The sequence below is a fragment of the Peromyscus leucopus genome, chromosome 1 (genome assembly GCF_004664715.2).
Source record: "Peromyscus leucopus breed LL Stock chromosome 1, UCI_PerLeu_2.1, whole genome shotgun sequence".
Lineage (NCBI taxonomy): Eukaryota > Metazoa > Chordata > Mammalia > Rodentia > Cricetidae > Peromyscus > Peromyscus leucopus.
Window position 1 is genome coordinate 154,757,535 of NC_051063.1, and position 25,702 is coordinate 154,783,236.

The 25,702-nt window shown below is 43.2% G+C and overlaps 1 protein-coding gene across 2 annotated transcripts in view; it reads left to right on the plus strand.

Annotated features, from left to right (window-relative positions):
* Window positions 1-25,702, plus strand: part of Nell1 (neural EGFL like 1) — an 850,988-nt gene that overhangs the window by 63,024 nt on the left and 762,262 nt on the right. For both annotated transcript variants that reach the window (XM_028880172.2, XM_037199200.1), the window contains exon 3: window positions 23,397-23,547. In XM_028880172.2, the coding sequence (XP_028736005.1) occupies window positions 23,397-23,547 (151 nt within the window). The remainder of the gene's footprint in view (window positions 1-23,396; window positions 23,548-25,702) is intronic.

Sequence of the window (25,702 nt, forward strand, 5' to 3'; positions counted from 1 at the left end):
ATTCTCTTCCACTTCAGACCTGTTCTGGGTTGGGGAGGGGTCAGAGTTCAAGTTTATGCCAAGTCTTGGAGCATCTGGGTAAAGATCTCTCTCTCTCTCTCTCTCTCTCTCTCTCTCTCTCTCTCTCTCTCTCTCACAGTTATCGGCCCCCCCCCTGCTCTGTGTGTGTGCGTGTGTGTGTGTGTGTGTGTGTGTGTGTGTGTGTGTATGTGTGTGTGTGTGTGCGCACGCAGTAAACAGGAGAAAACAGCAACATATACATAGGCTTTGCATCTAGTTCTCCAGGAGTTAACAGGCTTCATTTTCTTGAGGAGTGCTAGAAATGTTTTGTTGTCTCTGCTTAATCTGAGATTTGTTTGTAAAGCTCCCCAAATAAAACTTCCACTTGGGAGGTTTGGCAAATTGTTCAGTCTTGAAGACCTGACTCTCCCAGTCTGTCAAATTCTCGGCAAGGGATGACTCTAAAATGTCTCTTTGGTCTTATGTGTTTTGAAACAAACTCTGAAGCAAGGGGGGTGGGGGGATTTTATTTGGAAGGAGACCTGGAAGCCAACTTGCTTTGTATGTGAGATATGACAAGATTCTTATAGATTTGCTTTAAAAAATGAAATCTCAGAACTTGTAGTCTGACATCCCTGGGGCCATCTGATAAATGCTGATGGCTTTGCGACACCACACGCCACTTTCCTCTCCCTCCATTTCACATTTATTTCTTTGAAAGACTCACCAAAGCCTTAACTTAGAAGGGATTTGGTAGCCTTTGCCGAGGAAAAACCTTCTCAGGAGAGAATTTTGTGGGTACATGAAACACCTGGTGCATGCCATCACATGAAGGGCTTTTCAGATGTCGACCTGTCTAGATCATGGATTCTTTGCAGGTCTGCTTGTGCTTCTTTGATTGAACTATGTGATGTCTTGTTTCAAGCTGCTTTCTTAGTGAGTGGTGTGCCCTTTGGTTTTGGGATTTGATCCCCAATTGTTTAGAAATATCTCCAATAAAAAATGCAGTAAGCACGGCTTCAGGTGCTATGGGGGGCTATAAGAGGGGGTGAATGAACCAGAGCACATGTGGTCTTTCTCTTACATAGGAGTCACAAACAAAAGCTGTGCTGATACACGAGTTCTTTGTACACAGAACACGTCTGCTGTTACGGACGAGCCTTCTCCAATGGCTGCTGTCAACCTTGTCATATTTTATTCATGAGTTGTGTGTGTCTGGATGAAATAAGAAAAGCCAAGCTCCACATCATAATTATGGTATAAGAAGATAAAATTGTTATTATTGTGACATTTTTTGAAGAATTTAAAAATCTTCCTAATAATTCATTTGGAAAAGTTTCTGAGAACGACTGAGTGTGTAGCACATATTTATGCTGTTTGGAGGCTCCTGCACTCAGTTATGCTGGGATGCACAGGGATAGGCTCCATGCATACCGTGAATGAGAGCATCATTATGGGGAGGGCTCCAGCAAGACTTCCACACAAGTGAAAATGCTGACAGCTACCTTTCCATCTGCCATGCTCACATTATCACTATGTAGTTGATCCAAGTGCTGTATTCTTTCCTGCTTTTCAAAAATCTCACTATTTTTGTAGAGTGGGGCACCTGAACCATCTGATGTGTCTGGTCCGGGGAAAATGTGTCATAAGAAGCCCACCTAAAAGGTATATGCATACCCCACAGATGTAGAGGATAGCAACACAGGTTTTAGACAGTAAGCTCAAGCCTCCGGTTCACATCATGCATTGAGAAAGTAGGCTGGTGTGCCTTAAGGAAAAGATGTGTCAGGCTCATTAGAAAGCCAACTGTTGTCACACAGGTCTCCTCTGCTGACTCAGGGCTTAGGTGATTCTTGTTTATTAAGACTGATCTGGAGATACTTCCAGACCTTCATGCTTGTGGCCTCCCCTGACTTTGGTCCAGATGACACATGGACTCACTGTGGCATGCCTTCCTTAACTTTTATTACCCTGGCTGTGGTACCTTGCTCACACTGCCTGACTGAAAGCTGTCTGGGAAGACTGCAGAATGTAAGCTTTCCCATGTATTCGATATGGATACCCATCCTGTATGATGTCATCCCACCCTGGCTCACAGCCCAGGAGGAAAGTGAATGGTATTTTTAATACCATTCATGTTGGTGGCCATGTGCCCATCATATAGATTCTGTGGTAGACAGGTCATTGTTATCATTTGCAGCTGTTTTCTGGAGGAGACCATGAGCCTGAGAGGCATTAACTGACACCCTGGATTTCAAGACTGACAGTAGATCACAGGTCTTCTGACCCCCAAATCCCACCTCAGTGCAGGACCAACCTTCTTGACACTTTTTAGATCACAGAGCATAGGAAAATGGATGTTTATAGAAAATACTGGTGAACAGGAAATGAAGTTTTGTTTTATGTGTTAATGCTTGGTTTTCATGAGGGCTGAACAGATCCATACCTGTTACCAGGGCTTGGGTACCCTGTGGAGAACCAAGAGTGGGGAGCCTAGAGAAACATCAAGGGCTATAAACATGGGGGTGATGGAAGGCCCAGGTGAAAGCCAGGAAGGACCTTTGAGGGGTTCATGTGTAGTATATAGGTTATAGGTTGTATGTAATGTTGGTTCAAGGTCAGGCCATGACTGGGAGGATCCAAGATCCCAGAACACAGGGGTCAGCAGGGAAATAACAGTGATATGTACCTGAGAGGGACTGTAGTGCTGGTAATAGCAGCATGCACCGCCAGCCTCTGCATCCATGCTTTGCCTCCTGAGGAAAACAGGCCATGTGTTGTTGGGGCAGCTCACCTCACCTCACTATTTTACTGGAGATTTCAATTTCCACACAAACGCTTCTTTGTTAGTCAGAGTTCTTTGAAGGAACAGAACTGAGAATCTATCCCCGTCCCTCCCTCCATCCATCTACTTAACCTATCTCTATGGGATTTCTTAGAGTGGCTAGCAGGCTGGGGTCCAGGTAGTTTTATGATAACTGTTTCCTGATGGAAAGGCCAAGAATCTGGTAGTTGTTCAGCCCATGAGGCTAGATGTCTCAGCTGTCACAATCTGGTGCTGGAGTCCAGGAGGATTCCTAGAGAGCTTCAGGGCTTCAGTCTGCTTTGGAATCTGGACATAGTCGCAGGATAGATGAACATGTCAGTGAGAGTGAGGGCAAGCAGGCTCTGAACAAAAAGTTCCTTCTTCCATGTTCTGGTAGGAGAGCTGTCACCAGAAGGTGTTGTCTAGATTGACAATGAGTCCCATCTCAAATACCAAAAAAATGCCCCCCAGTCATGCTCAGCTGCTTGGGTATGAGCTGATTCCAGGTATGGTCAACTTGACAACAGAGCTTACCCATCACATTTCCCTGTCTGTGTACTGTGTTTTGTTGACTTGTCCACTTGTTGAAATTGGGTAAATTATACAATAAAGCATTTACATAATCTATAGTTAATGGTATCTCATGTTTTTATAGTCAACACTGCTTTTTTTTTGGGCTAAGTTGGACAGTTTACAATTGATGGTACTTTAGGCTTGATAAAATACAGTGTGTTGGTTGGGAGGGTGGTGGGTAACACTGGGAACTACTTTGGATGCATTTCACCTGGAGCAGGTACACTCAGTAAGACCCACTCATCAGCTGTTGCTGTCACATTCTCTCAGATGCTTAAATGAACATCAATACCTGTGCTCCAAACTGGGCTTTTTTTTTCCTTTCCTGCTTTTGGGCCTGGATTGGGCACCCTAGTTTTTATATTGCCAGGTGTTTCTGACACTGATTGATGAGAGCCCTCAGCTGGAGAGAGCTGAACAGTGGAAAAGGTGAAATGTTAGAGCTTGTTCTATAAAATGCGGAGAATTGAAGAAAGGTCCTGACTGGAATGATCTAGAGGTGAGAATCATGGACTTGGTCTTGTTACATGACCCCTCCCCCCAGGAATTGAGGGTTGGGAGTTGCTTAAATTGAAATGAAGGAGATAAAGAGCCAATTATAATGCTACCACAATTATGATGTACACATGTAGCCATAAGTTTTCTCAGATCCTGCCCAGCCCTGCAGTCCCACTCCTTGGGTGCTGCCTGGCCCCATGGTCCCTCAGCCACTTATAAAATAATCATTCAGAGGCTTAATATTAATTACTAATTATAAGGCCTATGGCAGGCTTCTTCCTAGCTAGCTCTTATAACTTAACCCATTTCTATTAATCTATAAGTTGCCGTGTGGCCCTGGCATTGCTGATATGCTTGCATCTTGCTGCTTCTTCAGCTGCAGCTGGTGTCTCTTCCACTCTGCCTTTCTCTTTCCTGTCTCTGTCCTTGGATTTCCCTCCTGCCTCTAAGCTGCCTTGCCATAGGCCAAAGTAGCTTATTTATTAACCAATGGGAACAATATATATTCACAGTGTACAGAAAGACATCCCCCAGCACTTCCCCATTTCTATCTAATCATAAAGGAAGGTTTTAGTTTTAATATAGTAAAATTATGTATAACAAACAGTTATCAAGCAAGAATTACAGTTACAATATCTAGTCTATTCGTATTTGGCAAAATTAAAGAAAATATTTTATCATCTATCCTGTATTTGTGAATTCAAAGGATTGTATCTAATTCACTTTCTCTCCTAATTTGCATTACCAACCCAAAACTATCTTTTAATGTCTTTCAAACTTATATACTTTGCATCTCTTTAGTGAGTTTCTTTTCTGAATTTGTTGACAAGGAAAACTATATCTATAACTATCTAATCTTCAACTCTCTCAGAGACCTGAGAAAGAAATATTAACTGAGTAGGCAGGAAGTACAAACAAGTGACTTACAAAAAAAATGTGAGAAATTACAGAAACAGCTGGCTTCCTGGACAGTCACTCAAGGTTCCTCCGTAATGTTGGGGCATCCATCTTCAGCCTACAGGCCTAGCATACCTGACAGACTTTTCTGTGAATCAGGATTTTTCTGAAGGGCTGTCCTACTTTATCTTGGCAAGGATCAGCAGTCCTTTCTTTTGCGTCCTTCTTGTCCATTTTGGACAGCATACTGTCAGCAGTCAATGTAAGGGCGCTTTCTTGCTTAGTGGCTAACTTTTGCCACAAAGAAAGTAAACGTCATATGGAGTTTCTTCAATGCCTATTATCTTCTCTGAAGTAGATTGGTACTACCAGAAGCAGACATGTCTCACAGTCATAAAAAAAGAAAAAAAATATGTTATTAAAACATCTTAAAAGCCATATTCTATAGATCTCTGAAGTGTTTGAAGATGACCTGTCTATCTAAAATTTATTTCTGTTTAACCTTGAAAACATACCTAATATGACTACAAGTTTGATTGTAATGACTATTAACTTGCATTTCTTATATCCTAATTAGTTGGTAATAATAACTTTCAAGGACTAGCAATTTGTATTACATTGTTAGATGAACTGTATTGGTACAATACCTTGAACAATATTAGAAATATATGTACAGTATTTTCCAACAAAATCAATCTCAAATTTGTATCAATATACATAATTTGTATACAATATACAAACATCCAATCCATTGTAAAATATTAAAACTAGCAGTTGCTTTTTAAAAGTAGATTCAATAGTTTGTCCTTTATCTTATATATATCCTCCTTTTTTTTCTTTTCAGAGTACATTAAATAATCTACCCTTTTATCCTATTATTTCTATATCTTTTTTTTCAGAGTGGATTCAATAATCTACCTCTTATTTATATCCTCTTCTTTTCTTTTCTTTTTTTCCCTCAAGAACCCCAATTCTAATTTCCTTTGTTTAGCTTTTTCCCCAACCACTAACAATTAACAACTTGTGACAATGACAATTATCTATAATCCTTTGAATGACCAAAAACCACCTGCCCCACCTCTTGGGACTGTGGGCATCATGTTCTTAAAATTACTTCCTGTTGTCTGGGGGTGACGAGTGCTGGGGGATGTTTTTCTGTACACTGTGAATATATGTTGTTCTCAATGGTTAATAAATAAGCTGCTTTGGCTTATGGCAAGGCAGCTTAGAGGCAGGAGGGAAATCCAAGGACAGAGACAGGAAAGAGAAAGGCAGAGTGGAAGAGACACCAGCTGCAGCTGAAGAAGCAGCAAGATGCAAGCATATCAGCAATGCCAGGGCCACATGGCAACTTATAGATTAATAGAAATGGGTTAAGTTATAAGAGCAAGCTAGCACAAAGCCTGCCATAGGCCACACAATTGGTAATTAATACTAAACCTCTGAATGATTATTTTATAAGCAGCTGAGGGACTGTGGGGCTGGGTGGGACCTGAGAAAACTTGCAGCTACATTTGGTGCCCCATGTTGGGCACTGGATGTTAACATGAATCTTAAAATGTCTTATAATAAAAAACTCAGAGCCAGATATTAGGGTGAAAGCTGAAAGATCAGAGAAGCAGAATAGCCAGCCACTAGCTTACCTCTATGAAATCCTTAGCCTCAAGAGAGTGAGTTCCTTTTTACTCACACCTTATATACCTTTCTGTGTCCTGCCATATTACTTTCTGGGATTAAAGGTCACCAATGCCTGGTTCTGTTTGCTCATGTAGCCAAGTGTGGCCTTGAACTCACAGAGATCCAGACAGATCTCTGGCTCCCAAGTGATAGGATTAAAGGTATGTGCCACCACTGCCTGACTTCTACATCTAATTTAGTGCATGGCTCTGTCCTCTGATCCTTAGGTAAGTTTTATTGGGCTACACAATATATCACCACATACACATTGAATTTTTATAATAGGCGTAGGGACAGCATACAGACAGCATCAAACAGTTCACATTTTTATATTTTTATAGTTTCAGGTCATGTTATTAATGGGAACTTAGAATCTACCCACTTAATCAACCATGTCTCCAAGCTCCTTCAACCCCCACTCTTCACGCTATGGGGCCTAAGTGCTCCAGCACAGGGCCGAACTTTCATGCAGCCTCTTTCCTCCAAGATGGTTTCAAAGAAGGCAATGCCCTTGGGATGTGGATGGTTGAAGCCACATCATCTGGGGCTGGAGTTTCAGGAGGTGGCTTTTCTGTTGAAGATGATGAGTGATGAGTCATAGCCAGCCAGTGTGCAAAGGTGTGTTCCAGGCAGAAGGGTGGGCTGTGCACAGTTCTGAAGGCAGGAAAATGCTTGTGTGTTAGTGGAATCTAATGGCCAAAGCCTTTGGAGAGCTGGGATGGAAGATACAAAGGCGGGCCTGAGGTGTGTCTACCAGATCCTGCTGTGCAAGGTCATGTTGGTCACTTTAGGAAGCCAGACTTCCTATCAAATCAAATTATATTTCTATTTTTAACTATAATGAAAAAAACCCCAACAAATTTTACTGCCATAACCATTTCTATTAAATAATTTTTAAATTTTGTGTGTGTGTGTGTGTGTGTGTGTGTGTGTGTGTGTGTGTGTATGGTGTTTGCATGCACATGCTTAGCCATGTTGCACATGTAGATGTTTGAACAATTTGTGGGAGTCAGTTCTCTCCTTCTAACTAACATGTGGCTGAACTCAGGTCATCAGGCTTGGTGGCACGAACCCACCTTTATTGAGCCACCTTGTTGGATCTGGCATGGCCACCTTATGTGTATCAGTCAGCGGTGTTGACTATGTTGTGTCAACTGTAGAAAAAAAAATCTAGAGCATTTTTCACTTTTCAAAACCACTGAATCTTAACTTCTTATTTTAGTGAGACTGCATTGTCCCATAAGCACTGTGGCCACTGGAGCAAGGGAAATTGTGTGTGATCAGAGAGTGACACAGTTATGTCCTAGGTGCTGTGAGCCCAGGGAGGGCGTCATGACCCATTTTGTGTTGATATAAAAACATCTGAGACTGAGTATTTTATGAAGAAAGGAGGCTTTTATTTAGGTCACATTCTTGGAGGTTCATGACCTTGATGTTCCTCAGTTTCTGGTGAGGGATCTGTCTCGTGAGGCATGGCTGCTATAGAGAGAAATGGACTTCATAGTGAGAGTGCATGGGAGACAGGAGGAGCCCAGCCTTGTTTTTTTCTAGTAGCTTCTCTCACAGGACTGAAATAACTCCTGAGAGATCTAACCCATTCCACAGAACGAGCATTGATCCCTCCATAAAGGTAGCCAAGACTCAGTCACCTTCTAGCCCTTACCTCTTTAGAACCTATGAGCTCTCAGAGCTATTATGTTGGGGACCAAGTTTTTTTAAAATCCCCAATGAATTTATTGGGAACAAAGCCCTTGTAAATCATAGTAGAGGGCTGTACTTGACCCAGCCAAGAGAGTGAGGAGGGAGTAGGCATCTTCATACTTGAGATTGGTGTTGACGAAGCCTCTGCCTTGCTCTTGTTGAACACAAATGCTGGTCTCAAACTGGCTTAGAGAAAAATTTTAAGAGAGTGGGAGCATCTGTCGCTGCATGGTTAGGTTGTGTCTACTTGAACATCTGTTAATATGGAAGCAGAGATGAGGAAGGCAGGGCCTTCAAGGGAGAAGCCCTCACCTGACAGACCATGAGATGCAAGCTTCTGTGGAAAGGACAGGCACAGAGAGGTTGGTGGGTGGTAGTTGGCAAGGGTTTCCAGCCATTGGCTTTACTTGTATATTTCAAACTAGCTGCAGTATTGTTTTTGATGCTTTATTTATACAGAAACATCTCAGCAACTATCCTGACCCACTTGTACATGCAGATGACAGGTCTAGACTGAAAAACTCCTATAATTTGCTCTGTCTCTCATTCTAATGTGTAATTTTGGAATCCCTTATCTTTCAAGCTCTGACCAGATAGAGGGATGATAACGGTGATGATGATGATTTTGTGTGTATCTTTAACTTTATAGGAGGCTTTATATTCTCATTTACATATTGACCATCAGGAGAGTCTAATACACAGCTGTGTGTAGGTCACTGTTCTAGGTTCTTGTTGAACACAATGAATATGACAGGTGCCCTGCCCTTGGGGAGTCCTTGTCTAAGTGCAGCAAAGAAAGTAATAGGAATCTATTCATCCATCCATCCATCCATCCATCCATCCATCCATCCATCTACATACTCAACAAATATTGATCAACCATTCATATATTAGGTACTGTTCTGGGTATGAGCATTACAGTAGAGAAAAGACCAGAGTTTCTGTCTACAGCTCTACATGAGTCTTCTTTCCTGCAGAGGTGGCCAAGGATGATAAACAAGCATGGTAAACTAGTATTAACCTCATATATATGTTGTGATGGAAGTAAAAAGCAGCACACACACACACACACACACACACACACACACACACACACACAGGCAGGGGGCTCAGAATCACCAAACAACTTAGGGAGAGGGTTGGCTTTAAATAGGAATGTTGGTAAAAGCATCTCTGAAGATGTGATATTGGAACTGATAGCTAAAGGTAGGAGCCGGATGTGCAAAGAATATATTCTTGATGTACCTATAGTCTTATTGATGACTCTGTTAGACACTGTTCTACATCGTTTACATCCATTAACTGACTTCTGAAAGGGAGACATAATAGAAGCCCATTTTACAGGAGGGAAAACTGAGGCACAGAAAAGGAAATTAAAGGAATCAGTTGGTCAAGGCTAAATGTTCAGGTACTGGCAAAGTCAGGAATTGACCCAGGTTACTTTGCTCCAGAGCCCACATTCTCAGAACATCTGGGAAAAGTCCCTCAGATTCAGACAACTTTAAGGAGCATACAGATGTCCTTCGTTGAGTATGTGGTTGGATGGAAGTCTACAGAGCCTGGCATCCACAGGGAGGGTGGGTGTTCCAGAGGATTCCAGAAGAGCATGGCCATGCTTAGATCATGGGGAATCATTTAAGTCAGGACAAAGAATTAGGTTTTATTCACATTGCAGCAGGCAGCATTGTAGGCAGAATAATGGCCTGCCCCCAGCAAGAGATCACTTCATAATCTCCACAACCCAGGACGGTGTTACAGGACTCTGCAGAGCTGATTAAGGAACGGGAAGAAGGCATCCCATGCTAGGCTTTTCAGAGAGCCCCGGATAACAAGGGGCCTTATGAGATGGAAATAGGAAGTCAGAGAGAAAAGATGAGGCGGCAGAGGCAGAGAGGGATCATTAGAGACTGTGCTGTTGAAGACAGGGAGGGAGACACAGACCGCAGAAAGCTGGAAAGCACACAGAAATAGATTTCCCCAGAGATCCCAGAGGGATAACTACACTATCTAATCAGTTGCTTTTCTTGTTGTCAACTTCAGGGAAGAAGGGATTACTCTGCCTCAGAGTTTGCAAAGATACAGTCCATCATGGCAGGGATGACACGGCAGAGTTCATGACAGCCGGAGTATGTCTGTGACTCTGCACATCTAGATAGACAAGGAAGCAGAGAGCAGACAGAGAGCATGCTGGGCTGGAAAAACCCAAGGCCCTCCTCCAGGGACACATTTCATTCATTTAGGCTCCATGTTCTAAATGTTCCACAGCCCCACACAGCACCTATCAGCTGAGGACCAAATGTTCAAACACTTGCGGTAGTGGGTGGATCTCACATTCAGTCAACAGCACTATCTGAACCTTGGCTTTGTCTCTTAAGATCCCTGGGGCCCCAGAGCTTTGACGTCAAACAAGCATGTCCTCGTAAGCCAGTGTGTCAGTGGTTTCTTACAGCAGCTGCAAGAAGTTACTGCAGTCAGCTGTTTGAGGATTTGAGACGAGGGCTGAGGTGACTGAAAAGCACCGCTGTCTTGAATTCTCTGCTGTCCATGTGAGAAAGCAAGAAGAGAAGCAAGGATTCATAGAGGAGGGAGAAACTAGGAGAGAGGATGGAAAAAAGGTCCAAGAGAAAAGAGGCTGATGGTAGATAGCTGGTACCTAGCCTGTCTGTAGAGTCAGGGGTCACTGTGGCAACTGATGTAGAATCCAGGACTTGCTGATGGATGGGGCTTTCTGAGGTGTTCTGAGAATTAGTGACTAGGAAAAGCAAGATGTAATTAAGGAGCTTCAAGATGGCCCAGCCATGGAGGAAAACCAGAGAAGTGTAGAGCTCACTGGGTAGAGGTACCTAACAGAGGAGCTGAAGACAATTCTGGGCAGCTTCTGAGAGGCACCTAGAAGCCAGGTGGCCACCTGGCCACTGGTTTGTCAAGATGTGAGTGATATGATGTGTCCATTCAGCTGAAAGTACTGGCTGAAATGTGTCCTCTCGGGCGAATTCTGAAGTCTACAGAGCCTGGCACAGATAACTGGTACCACAGACCCCTATATGGGCAAACAAATGATTGTACTTAGAAGTTGAAAGGGAAAATCACCTTCAGCTGGGGTTCCAGAACCTTGGATTATTAGAGAAGCTTGATTGGACCTCAAAATGGTTGGGATTTGGACAGGGAATGGCTAGCATTCCAAGTGGGAGGAGGGTTGTCATACATATGCGTGGAGACTGCGAGTACTTCAGATACCTTTTCCTCCTTTCCACAGAGAGCTTCCTGGAGGTCCAATTGTGGATATAGGAGAATAAAATAACTACATTTTTTTTCAGTGCAGTTAGTAGGGAGCAGAAAGAAATGCCTGCTGCAAAGTCAGATCACATACAAGTAGAGATGATCCCTCGGGGACCTAACAGGCACCCTTTGAAATGAAGTAGGAAATTGAAGGGGAGTGGTCCATGGAACTTGGACACTTAGGACGGGCATGAACTAGGTTGTTTGCAATAATGATCAAAGACTAACCTTTGCTTCAATCCATATTTATTTATTTTGAAAATGCTTCAGTAAACAGGGCTTGTAGTTTCAGCTTCTGGTTGTGACTCTTGCTTGAAAGTGGGGAGAGGGGACATTGGCTAAATGGGATCCTTTGACCAGAATCACTGGCTTTGATCTCAAGAAGGAAACAACAGATGCATAGTTCATCTTAAGGGTGACATTGGTGTTTAATGTAGTTGGAATAAGATCAGTGAAAACAGCAAAAAGGAACACCCATTGCCCCCTTTCTGGAAAGATGCCCACATTACTCGGAGTTCCTCTTAGAAGCCTGGAGTGTCAGGTGGCCTATTTCTTGCCAGGAAAGCTTTCCTATCCCCGCTCACTCAGGTTAAAAGGCCAGTATTTCATGGTCCCCCCATACCACACACCCCCTGCGGTCAAGACACAGAGATAAATAGCGACGAGGACCGCTCCAGCAGTGCACCCAGAACTAATTAGCTAACAAGGCGTGTAATTGGATTAATACTCGGGAAGGAAGAGCTGATGATGCACTTTTTAGGACAGTAGAAATAAAAGAGCTGAAAGCAAGCATTACCTGGACGAGTTCCATTATTGCCCCTGTCACAAGTGAACCAGGTCCATGTTTTATGGCTAACTGGATGGGAGGAGTTGGAATTTCCACATGTAGCCTTGCTAAGGACACGGAAACTCTGGTTACCCTGATTAATTAGGACCTTGTGTGTGGGTATTGAAATACCGTGCCACATCCCATAAACAAGTTCAATTACTATGTTATTAAAATAGTTACATGTATTTGAGGAGACAGGGTTGCTAACTATTCTGACTTGATAATTGCACAGTGTATACATGAATGGAATTATCATTACATGGTATCCCGTGAGCACTGAAATACGAGGCCGGGCCTGGGGTGACAGTGAGGACAAAGGTGCCATTCCTTGGTGGCTGCCGAGCTGTGTGGGTTTCATGTCACTTCGTGATTCCTTATGTTGTGGAAAGGTTCCTTTGCTCTGCTTCTCCAGGCAAGGGAAGAGGTCTCCGCACTGTTTGCCAGGCTTGCCTGACTGGAACAGGCTAGTTTTCTCAGGAACTGTTCCCTCCAGCTTCCCTTCTCTTTCTCCATTAGCTAATTAGGAAAGACCCTCCCCCTGGTAAGGAGTCACACCCTTTACCTCTGACCTTGGACCTTGACTCTGCGGTTTGGTTTGACCTCTCACTCCCCACCCTTTCCATTATTTTTCTTTTCTTCATATCTATCAGAGGCAACACTGTCTTGTTGGTCCCAGAATAACAAATTTGTGTAGTTTTTGGGGTGAAATGTTGCTCTGGTCACCCAAGCCATTTCTTCTCGTCTCCCCAGCAGTTTGTTAATTACTATGGCTTTGGTCATTGCATCCTATATCGAAGTTGGAACAATTTCCCAGGAGTGGGAGGTCAGACATTAATCCACAGACTTACTTGTGTGTGAGACAGTTTCATCAGGGCCGTGTGCCTGTGGTGTGACACCTTGCTTTATAGGCTGTGAACTTTTGAAAGAGCTCTCTGGTTCAATGACAGGGGCATCTGGATTCTTGAGAGAAAGGGAAGTGGTCAAGAGCTCCCCAGTGGAGCCCATGCCCCGAGTTGTTAGTCTAGCGCTGAGAGGGGACTCAGCTTGTATTTTGAAGCTGGGCGAGGAAATCACCTGCTCTGTCTTCCATCCGTCAGATACAAGCATATCTCTCAGGGCTCAGTGTTTTGCTTATGTGTGTCACAACTGTCTTCTTGCCCCAGAGTCCCAGGAACTTACCTCTAAAACATGAGCTGTTCACCCTAGTAATTGTTCCATTCTCTAATTTAATGAAAACCCATTAAACCGAAACAATAATTAAAATGAGACATCATCTCTGTAGGAGGCTTGCATATTAAAATCATCCTGAATTTCAATGCAGGCAGATTTTTATTCTAAAAAAAAACAGCATTCGAAGCAACATGTAAAAAATGATTTATAATGAACAATCATGGATTGGAGAGCTTAGTTAGCTATTGGACACGGTGTCCTACTGTTTAATATTGACATTGAGAAGTTGTAGTGAGGTCAAGGCCAATGCAGTGTTTAAAAAGTCTCTTTCATGACTAAAATTAGGACTGTGCACAAATGGGGATTAATTATAATTAGATCAGCCACCGATCCAAACTTTTAATGCAAGCTCATGGGTTCACCCTCAGGACATGGTAGCTGAGGATCTCGGAGAAGGCTGACCCTGGCGTGGGTGTGGAGGGAGGTTTAATGACATGCAGTGGTCTGAGGTCAGGGAAGCTATGCACGGTAAGACCTCCTGATTTAGTCAGCACACACATCTTTGCTGCCTACTGGAGATGGGATCTTGATTAAGTCCTTTCGCTTCTTTGGGTCAGGCATTTGTTTTCTCTATAGTGAGTTTCTTATTGCTCATACAGTGGTTTTTACAGTTAGGGAATGTGTCGTGCATGTCTACAGAGACACTTGGGAAACTGTCCTGCTCGGGGCTAGGTGTGTAACTCTCCCATCCTCCTTTGTGCACACCTCAGAAACTTCCTTAGGGATGGCACTGCCTGTGGACTCATCCTTTCATTTCTTTATTACAGAAATCTGAAAGGCAGGTATGGTAGTTTGAATGTGATTGTTCCCATAATCTCATTGGAAGTGGCACTAATTAGGAGGTGTGGTTTTATTCAAGTGGGTATGGCCTTGTTGGAAGAAATGTGTCACCGTAGGGGTGGGCTTTGAGGTTTCCTATGCTCAAGTTACTGCCCAGTGTCTCAGTCAACTTCCTAAATCCTGCAAGATGTAGGATTCTCAGCTATTGAACCAGCACCATGTCTTCCTGCAGGCCACCATGCTCCCTGTCATGATGATAATAGACTGAACCTCTGAACTGTAAGCTAGCTACCCCAATTAAATGTTTTCTTTATAGGAGTTGCTGTAGTCATGGTTCCTCTTCAAAACAATAAATACCCCAAGACAGCAGGATATCACCATCCTGCCACACACAAGGCCACTTAAGAATGGAGAAAGGAAGCTGAGCTTTCTACAGTGTACAGGGTAGAGCTGGGAGCCAGATCCTGGTATGTCTGAGAAGATGGGCAATGGTCTCCTGAGGTTGGCCTGAAGTGGATCAGACTTTGAATTCTACCTACTCCACAAAAGGCTTCTGCATCTTGCTCTGCACCTCACCCGTGGGATGATACAAGAGTACTACCATCATTGGGATGCTTTGAAGAATTACTTGAATTCATGTAAAATCCTTAGCAAAAAGTAAAAATTCAAAACTGTCTGGGTGTTGGCTGGCTGGACCTAGACTACAGTGGCCAGAAATCCCATTCACTCTTCCCATTTTCTTGTAAGCAAATGAGAGCTGGAACAGGCTGTTAAACCATAGCCAGCAACACCTGTTCACCTGCCTTCTGCTCTCCCACTGGCCCACAGCCATACCCAGCTACAAGCGTGGTCTTTGCTTCAGCTCAGCAACAATTCTGGCTATGGATGTAGTTTGGAACTTTTCATAGCCTACAGGATCTGGACTTTCATCCCAGGTGTTCCAAACATGTGCTTTTTGTGGAGAGACTCTCTCTTGAGGGTTAAAATCAACTACTTAATTTAATTGTCAGAGTTGTACTGTCTCCATGGGGTACATGCAATTTACTCTTGTTGGGGGGATGAGGGGATCTGACGTACAGAGAGGTTAAACTGGCCCAAGGCTACACACCTGTTAGATAAACCTGGAATCTCAGCTGGGTCTGGTGGTCATAGCAGGCCTGTAATCCCTGCTGCTCAGGAGGCTAAAGCACAAGAATCACAAGTTCAAGGCCAGCACAGGAGATTTGATGATGAACCTGGTCTGAAAAGAAAATGGAAGAAAAGTTCTGTGGAGGTGCTTTGGTGATGAATTGTTTGTCTAGCATGTGTGCAGCCCTGGGTTTAATGTCCAAATCAAACACAATACACACACACACACACACATACACACACACACACACACACACACACACACACACACACACACACACACACATGCATGTGTGCCCACACACATGGGAGATCTCTAGCAGACAGTTGACCTAGCTCCTGAGCTGTTAGCCACTACCCTATATTGCCCCTGAAGGGCATGCACCACCGGGGTCAACCTTACACCTTGTGGAGATGCATATTATTCCACTTGCCCTGAGTCAGAGGAGTGTTCTATAAAGGTATTTAAATGGGGAGCAAGAGAGTGAATGGATGCATGGGGGGGGGGGCACTTCACAAAGCTCCGGGATGAAGATGTCTTTCTATCTTTTAAAGAATGCAGACAGCAAACCTCACAGGAGGCAGCATTCTTGCTCAAGTCCAGTGTCTTCCTGGGTGTGGAGCTACATATTTCCATGCAATGGGCACATCTGCTTGACACTTGGGCTCTTGACAGAACAGATTAAAACCATGTTTGATGGAGCTTGATGACAAATTATTGCTATTTTTCTTAACTATCTGATACAGGTGGACATAGGGTCTGGGTGTCAAGGGCTGAGTGCCCTATTTTAGTTTAAATATCCCATCAAGCTGTTTAGAGCTGACTGGTCCTTCCCTTCAAGGAGAGGAGGGTCTGCATAGAGATCAAGTCTGGGCTGAGCCTGGGGACTGCCTGCTGTTTCATGACTTAAGGATGCTCACGACTATGATGGACAGTAGAGGGACTAGTGTTTTTGGTTTTTTTCTTTTGTAGCATTCCTTTCCTGTTTTTCTCTTTTTATTTGATGTGTTTTTTTCTTACACTAACTTCCAGAGAAAGTTGAGAAATTCTGACACATGGAAAGAAAAAAACAGTTTACTTATCACCCCCAATTGCTAGTATTGCCTGACCATGCTACTGTCTATGTGAATAGCTGAATAGATTCTGTGTACATTTGATTTTACTTTGTGAATGTGATTATGTAGCATATACAGTTCTGGGAATTGTACCAAGGGCTTTGAACAGTCCAGCCAAGCATTCTAACATTAACAAAGATCCCCATCTCTTGGGAGTTTTGAGACAAGGTCTTATTATGACTCAACTTAGGCTGGCTTTGAACTTACTATGTAGTTTAGACTGGTCTCAAACTTGTGCAATCCTCCTGTCTCTACTTCAACTAAGTTCTGGTAATACAGACATGCCTCACCACACCTGGATCATTTTGGTAATTGTTGGACAGGATTGGTTAAACATTTTCTTTATTATCTCATCATCTCAGTATTATTTGATATTATCATATATAATTTTCCATCAGATTTCTATACCATAATTCATTCCCTAATGTAAGATAGTTTTTGTTACATAATAAAATCTTAATCATATTAAAGAAAGCTTCTGAGTCAGGATGGAGTGATGGGGATGAAAGGGCTGATTCAGGCAGTGTAGAGAGGCAGTCTAAAAAGTTAGTTGATGTCTTGCAATAGAGGTTGGGCTGGGTTGATATTTCTTACTGGTATCATCAAAGGTGTAAGGAGAGCTCAGCTGCCTCGCACATCCTCTCTCATTAGCGGAATTATGGGGGCACCGGGATGTCTTTTGATTGAGTCAAATAGTAATTATAAAAATTGATTAGTGTCATGTGTCATAGGGTTCCCCAGGCTCCATTCCCTAATGGAAGAGTTGGGACGCTCATCCAGATGTATTGTTCCTTTGGTAGCTTGCTATTGGAGTGCACTTCGTCTCAACAGTTTGGGGGTTATGTGTGTGTTGCTCACTCCCTTCCTTATGTTTTATTCAGGAGTTTGCCATCTAGATCACCCTTATTAATCAAGTGATTGGATCTCTATCAGGTGTGTGCCAGGCACTGTAGTAGTAGGTTTGGGTACACATTGGTTAACAGTTTCTCATGGGAGCTACAGTAGAGGAAGATAATATTTACTAAGTTAGTCACATGCAAAAAATGATTGCACTCATGAAACTGGTGATTGTGGTACGAGGACAGTGAGGACAGAATACAGGGACCCAGCTGGCCTGAGAGAGTCGGAGGTGGCTGGTTCCTGAAACAGCTGCTGCAGATGGGAACAGCAGCGTGGGAGTGCTGAGCCCTGGAGGAAGGGTGACGGGGCTTGGGGTACTCAGATGCAGGGGTAGTGGCAGAGTGGAAAAGAGAAAGGGTGACAGGTAAGTGGGGTAGGTGATTGCTAGAGAGCACGATGGTCATTGTTGATGACCACCATGCTGCTTATTCTTCTGTGCCTTGACTCTTGACCCTGGCTTACCCAGGGTATATCTATATGACTCAGTTTCTTTACTTGAGGGCATTTGCCTCATAAGGGATTCTTGCCTCATTCATTCTGTGTTTCCTGAGTGGTTGTAGAGTGCTCAGCTTTGGGCATGTGATGGGGACTTGTCTCTTTCCACTGACATAGACACTAAGGCCACAAGATGACAAACAGCAGATGTCACACAGTTAGGAATGTGTTCTGGGATAACACATTCTAGGATAAGCTGACTTGGCATCTTCATGCAATGGCCTTCTAGCCCAGTGTCCTTCATAACACTAATAGCTTTCTTTTTTAAAACACATTTTTACATTTAAACATATGTGGTATGTGTATGAATCCCCCCCCCCCCGTGTGTATGTGTGTGTGTGTGTATGTGTGTGTAAGTACATGTGAGTACAGTACCAGAAACCAGAAGAAGGCATCAGCTCTTCATTCCCCTTCTTGCCTGTGCTCAGCCCTTTCATTCTGTTTTTTTGGTCTATGACTGAAAATGTTTCACAGATCTCTCAGTTGATATCTGTGTTTCACGCTTCCTATGAACTTGATCCAACACATACATTTTTCTTGTTCCCTCTCATAGATGGAATTTTCTCAAGGAACACCGTGAACACGCATCAAAGTGGTAGAACATGGCAGTACAGAATTTGCTACAGGGTCTCACTAATTCATTTTCATTCATTGCTCTTTCAACTCTGGGAAGAAGTCGGCTTCTGCAGAGGAGGTGACACACCAGTATTTGAGGAACTGAAAACTTTAAATATTAATTTGGCAATTGAACAAAGAAGAACAATTATAAAATCTGGGTGCTTAGTAGATGGAAAATACCCTCTTTTGCTATATGTCTAGAGCAGAATAAATTAGTTAACAATAATGAGAAGATGTTGAGGCCAAGGCATCATAAAACTTGATCCCTTGATCTTCAGCACTTGATTATGGGGTTCAAAGAGAAGTGTCTTGTCCAAGGCCACCCAGCTAGTCATCTGCCAAACTCAGAGCAGCCTCAGTGATGTGACGTCAGCTCTGGTGTTCTGGCCTCTATGCTGTGGGAAACAGGGTCATTTTTGCTTGTTTTGTCTGAATTCTGGCAAGTGCTTACCTGACAGCGATGAGACTACATGTGATGTCTCCATGTATCCAACCGGGCATTTCTCATGTTTTCCTCTGGTAGGTGCTGCTGGGTCTTTTTACTTGTGAAGAGACATGAGAAATCTAGGATGTGAATTGTTCAACCTTCAAGGTTGGGTGAGCCAGGAAAGACTGGTAGAGCCAGTTTTGACAGTTCAGGGGTGTCCTCTGCAGAAGAGGGGGGTTGGCTCCAAATGCCATTTTTTAAAATCAGATATCCACTGGCATTTGAGAAAGATCAATTTACCTCCTGGTTTTGCATATTTTCTGAGTGCAGTAAATGTAGTTATTTAAAGTGAAAATATAAGTAAGGAAAATAAATGAAGCAATCAGTATATCTAAATTGGATGTCTTCTTTGTGTCAGGCATAAAGAATGGGGGTCAGACTATGAATAAATAGCTATCAAGGAGCCTGCAGTCTTTCAGGGAGAGAAAGTAAATAACACGGAGACTGTGGTTGTTACATAAGGAGATAATGAACTGATCATAATCTGTGTGATGACAAGTCATATGGAGGAGATACTCAGAGTGGTGGGAAGAGGGACATTCCTGGGGAGCCCTCACTCGTGGTTCAGGGGTTGCAGTGAGAGATCAAGGAGGAGGATCCAGGTGTGTACAGAGCTCCCTGGGAAGAGGGTAGAGGCAAAGATGTGAGGCAAGGGTGTGTTCCTCTAGTGGATGAAGACAGGTGAATGAGATCGGGTGAAAGGTGCCTCAGATCTGTCCATGGGTGAGGCATCGTAATGGAACTGGATTTTATCCCATGATCAGTGAGAAGCCTCTGCAGAATGTTAACAGGAGCCTATCATAATTCAAACGTTTTAAAAAGAGCATTTGGCTGCTGTGTGCAAGGTGGGGAAAAGAAGGTGGCCTGGAAATGTGGGGACTAGTTAGGGGTCAACTGAGAGTGTTTCAAGGGAGTATGAGAGTGACCTGGACATGAACTATGAGAGGGAACTTGGGGAACAGTGGGTAAATTCCAGACATGAGAGTCATGTGGTCTGCTCTAGGATTGGACCTGGAGAACTAAGGACATTTTCCAGTGTTTGGCTTGAGGAACTGGGTATCACATTTATGAAGACTGGAAATTAGGGTGTTTGAGGTCAAAGAATGAGAGTCTTGTAACTATGGAAGGTTAAAATAGTGACTAGACGTCTAGAAGGGTGTATTAAGTAAGGAATTGTGTATATGAATTTGTTGCTTAAGAAAAACTTTCAGTTGTGGGCTTTAATATGGAGGCCTTTGGTCAAGGGCTAGAGACCCAAAGGCAAGTGAGTGGGAGCTGAGCACACTATGGTCAGCATGACAGGGAGACGTGAGTGCTCTCTGCCCAGAGCAGGCAGTGCTGACTGACTACAGCCCTCTTTCCAATGGGCCCACACTTGGCTTCTGGAAGGAGCTCTCCAGGCAGCTACTCCCGATCTTCTGACTCCTAATTAATGAACAGAGAAGGACAAAAGAAAGCAGACAAGCTCATCTCAGGGATCTTTTATTTGTTCTGGCAATAAATCTAGGATTTTGCTTAGCACTAATGATAAAAAATAAAGTTAATAAAATCTTTCCAATATTCTCTAATTTGTAAAATAAATTGTTCCTATGTTAGTCAAATTAGAAGATGTCTCAGGAAGTGTTCAGGATAATTCTGTAGAAGACATAGAAGCACTTTTTCCTTTCTAAGACAGTATTTTTATTTTATGTGTATGGGTGTTTTGTCTACATGTATGTCTGTGCACTATGTGAACAAAGTATCCATGGAAGCCAGAAGCGGGCCTGGGATCCCCTGGACTTGGAATTACAGGCAGTTCTTAGCTGCCATGTGGGTGCTGCAAATCAAACCCAGGTCCTCTGGAAGAACAACAAATGCTCTTAACCACTGAGCCATCCACTCCAGACCCCATAGAAGCACTCTTTAAGTGGCTTTCTCTTGTCTCAGCCAGTACGGCACTTAGTGATAAAACATTGAAAACTGTTCGATGGGTTGAAAGGTGAGTGGCAAGCATGTGGGCTTTTGCTGGTGAACTGCCTCTCTGTGATGGGACTCCTTGCTTTCTACCATTCATATCCCAGGCTTCTTCAGCTGGAGAGACTGTCTTCTTCTTCTTCTTCTTCTTCTCCTCCTCCTCCTCCTCCTCCTCCTCCTCCTTCTTCTTCTCCTCCTCCTCCTCCTCCTCCTCCTCCTCCTCCTCCTTCCTCTTCCTCTTCCTCTTTTTTTTTTTTTTGATTTTTTGAGACAGGGTTCCTCTGTGTAGCTTTGCGCCTTTCCTGGGACTCACTTGGTAGCTCAGGCTGGCCTCGAACTCACAGAGATCCACTTGCCTCTGTCTCCCGAGTGCTGGGATTAAAGGCATGTGCCACAACTGTGCTCTTCTTATGTGCAACAGAGACTGGATGAATCAGAAGCTAAGCTGGGAAGGGCTGTGAGAGATCACCTGGTCCATTCCCTCCATGCACATGAAAAGACTGAGCTTTGGTCAACCGTTCCAGGGCTTTTCTTTTTAAATATCACAATTTAGTTTTTAATGTACATCAAGGTCATAAAATAAGTTTGTAATGTGGCTTACACAGATGTTGAAATTTTGTGATCTGTACTGGTCTCTTTTTACTTGGAGAAATAATCAAATAATTATCATATAGTCAGGAGAGCTGGGCAGGATACAAGAAGATACCACCAAATATACTGTTAAAATTATTTCTTCTTTTTTTTTTAAAAATTATAATATATTTGCATCATTTCCCCCTTCTCTTTCCTCACTCTAAACTCTCCCATGTACCCCTTCTTGCTATCTTTTAAATTCATGGCCTCTTTTTTCTTATTTTTTTTTTAAATCTAAATTTTTTTATTTTTGGGGGAATTTCATACATGAGTACTGTATTTACAGTTTTCCATGTTGCTCACATACCTTCTCAAATTCATGACTTCTTTAATTATTATTGCTGTTACACACACAGGCACATATATGTAGGTGTGTGTGTGTGTGTGTGTGTGTGTGTGTGTGTGTATCTACTGAGTCCATTTAGTGTTGCTCAATGTTCATGTGTTTAGGATTAACCACGTGGGATTGGGTAACCTATCAGGGGCCTCATCCCTCCAGAACATTGATTCTCCCTTTCTGGAGCTACTGAGTACTTATAGCTCTTCATCCAGGGGTGAGCCTTGTGAAACTTCCCCCAACCACACTGGCATGTCACACTGGTATTGTCATTATGCAGGTCTTGGTTAGGCAGCTATATTATTGAGATTTTATGGGTATAACTTCCCTGCCAGGTCTAGAAAACACTATCTAGTATCAGGCATCCTGGTCCTCTGGCTGAAGATTATTAGAGCTAAACAACTTTTAAAAAAGTTATTTATTTATTTATTTTATACCCCGACTGCAGTTTCCAGTCCCTCCTCTCCTCCCGGCCCCTCTCCACCATCTCCCCTGTGTCTCCCCATCCACTCCTCCTCTGTTTCTATTCAGAAAACGGCAAGCCTCCCATGGATTTTTGACAAAGAAGCCAAAATTATACAATGCCGTGTTTTGCCAAACAACTTTGGACACTTCCATGCCTTCCTCTGCAATGTCTCCCCCAGCTTTCGTCCTTTGGTGACCAGTTCTGATACTGGGGGATGAGTGTGACACAATGAGCGTTGTGATGAGGATGCCCCGCCTCCGTGTGCTGCTGTTGGAGATGGAGACTCCTCAGCAGGATTAACAGGGTTCATGAACCTCTAGGCCCTGCAGAGTGGGTCTCAACCTTAGTGAATATTTCATAAGGAATGTAATCCATCACGTTCACAGAGTTATTCCAAGCACAGTTACAGATCAACAGTATGTACTATCGTTATTCTTTAAGCAAAGGCGGAGTTGTCTGGCATTGTTATTACTTTATCTTTGTAGGTGCAAGGCAAGGACAGATGCATGTTGGATAGAAGGAAGCCAAGTCCCTGAGGAACACAGAATTGAGGGTTATCCTTGGGTTGTTAGTTATTCAGGTCTGAGATTCTCTGACTCTCAGGACCCCCTTACCTGACGACCTCCAACCTTATTTATAGCGACTTGATCGATTTTTTTTTTCAGAAGACCAAATTGCTCATTATCCCATCAAAATTTATGTCAGAAAACCTCTGTCTGGCCTATTGTGACTTGTTTAAGGCACAAGTGGGCCTGGTGACAGAGACAACATTTCTTGGGATTTTGTTGAATGACTGTAGCTGTGTGGGGTGATGAATGGTGCCAGATAGTGAAAGCTATTGACAGAAGAGGAGAGGAAAAGCAATCTGGATCCTTAAGTGTTCCACTTGTAACTTGACCCCTTTTTCTTTTTCTTCTTCCCATGCTCCCGTTTTCTGTATTTCTCCTCTTCACCTACCCCCTGCTTCTCCTGTGCCTCCTTTTTGACCCCTAGATGTACAGAGAGAGATCCACTCGGCCCCTCATGTGAGTGAGAAGCTGATCCAGTTGTTCCGGAATAAGAGTGAATTCACCTTTTTGGCCACTGTGCAGCAGAAGCCGTCCACCTCAGGGGTGATACTGTCCATCCGGGAGCTGGAACACAGGTAGGAAACACTGTTGTATTTTAATTAATTGTTTTTTTGAGAGAGTCTCATTATATACACTTTGCTGATTTGAAATTTGCTATATAGACTGGACTACCCTTGAATTTTTGGTGATCTGCCTGCCTCTGCCTTCTGTTCTGAAAATATAGGTGTGTGCCACCATGGCTGGTGAAGACAGCACTTTATACTTAAAAAAAATCTATTTGGAAGGAAAGGAAGCATATAAGATGCCTTGGAGTCTAGAGATGGGGACCACATGGAAACAGCCACCTGAGGTCTAGTTTCTGCTGAAGATATTAATGGCAGAATTTACTTCCCAGTAAGAATTTATTTTGGGCAAAATGATTGTGTACTTATTCTTCAAAGACCGCTCACTAGTCTGTCTTGTCTATCTTCTAGTTCACTTAATTTGTACAAAACCACAGTCTACCTAGCATATTTATGTCATCAAACATGTTAATCAGCTATATTTAACAACTTTCTGTAGAGCCTCTATTGTGTGTTTCCATGGAAACTGTCCTCGACATGGGGATGTTGAGGTGGCTATCTCCATGTTTACTCCGAGGCTTAGAGAAGCCAGTGGGAGCATGGACAGAGGAGCACAAAGGTGCTCTGTGGAGGCAGTGGTAGAAGCTTGTGTTGAAGGAATCAGGGCAGACAGGACTAGTCTTATACAGGGTTGCAGTAGCCAAGGAAGGCTCCAGAGAACAGGATGGTTATATAAAGAAAAACAGTGGATGTGGTGAGATGGCTCAGTGCACAGCTGCTGTCAGGCCTGATGGCTTCAGTTTGATCCTTGGTCCCACATGGTGGAAGGAGAAAACCAGCTCCCCACAAGCTGTTATCTGACTTCCTCATCTGCGCTGTGGCATGCACAGACCCACATACTTACACACATATAAATACATTTTAAAAAGTGAGGTACCGTTTGACAGTCTGAACAGGAAGGAGGTTCTTGGAATTTAAAAAGGATCAGGCTGATGGGTAAGGGTGGGGGTGTAACAGAATCCCCGGGCAAGGGAATGAGCATTTGTAGTATTCTGTGAGGTGTGTAATACAAAGGGAAGGAGAAGCTTGGTCACTGCAAGAACTGAATTCCATCTGAAGAACATACATGTGAGTCTGCAGATGTATGAGTTTTTAAGTTTAAGAACACTCAACTGGATGTCTCCATCAAATCCCTCCATCCAGGCTTCAGGGAACCCTGTGGAAGAGGAAGAGTGTAAGAGCCAGAAGGTATGGAGAATACCAGGGCAACAAGGCCTTCTAAATCAACATGATTGATGCCCATATCAAAGAATGAACAGAAACTGAGGCAGCATGCACAGGACCTGCAGATCTGCAACAAATGGGGTCCTAGAGCTGAAAGGAAAAGTGGACACATGCCCCCATCCCTAACCTCGAAACTCTCTCCAATTGATAAACACTTGCAAATGAAAAATTAATTTTTTCCAAGGAAGTCTCACTGGGAAAACACACCACTCTTAAGGTGAGGCTGCATGTCCACAGTAGTTGGCCAACAGAAAATGAACCCCACGCCACAACATATTTGGAGGCTCCTTGTCTCATGATCTCATGTCAGGGTTTTCAAAAACCTTACATATATATGTAATTACACACACACACACACACACACACACACACACACACACACACACACTATTTTCTCTCTTTTTTACCCCATAAGTCCTTTTTGTGTACAGTGTAGCTTCTAGTTTAGTGTTTCTATGGGATTCCTGAATGTGTGAACAAGTGGGTGTCTGTGTCTATATCTGTTTCTTGTACATTTTCTTGGACTCTTTTTTCCTCTGTTTGTTTTGTCCTATTCTGATATGTTAGTTTTGGTTTTATCTTATCATGTCTTATTTTATTATTATCCCTAAGAAACCTATTTGTTTTCTAATGAGAGACAGAAGGGGGTGTGAATCAAGATGTGTGGGGATGTGTGGAGGGCCTGGGCAGAGAAGAGGGAGGAGAAACCATGATCAGGATATATATGAGAAAACCCCCCTATATATAGTGAAGTGAGGAGAGAACACTCATTGCTTTCATGGCATTCAATTCCTTTCACAGAGGACTTTAAGTCTGAGAAAGTTCAAAGTTAAGCTGGCTAGGAAAACCAAACATTTAAAAATGTCAGTAGAAGCTTCATCTC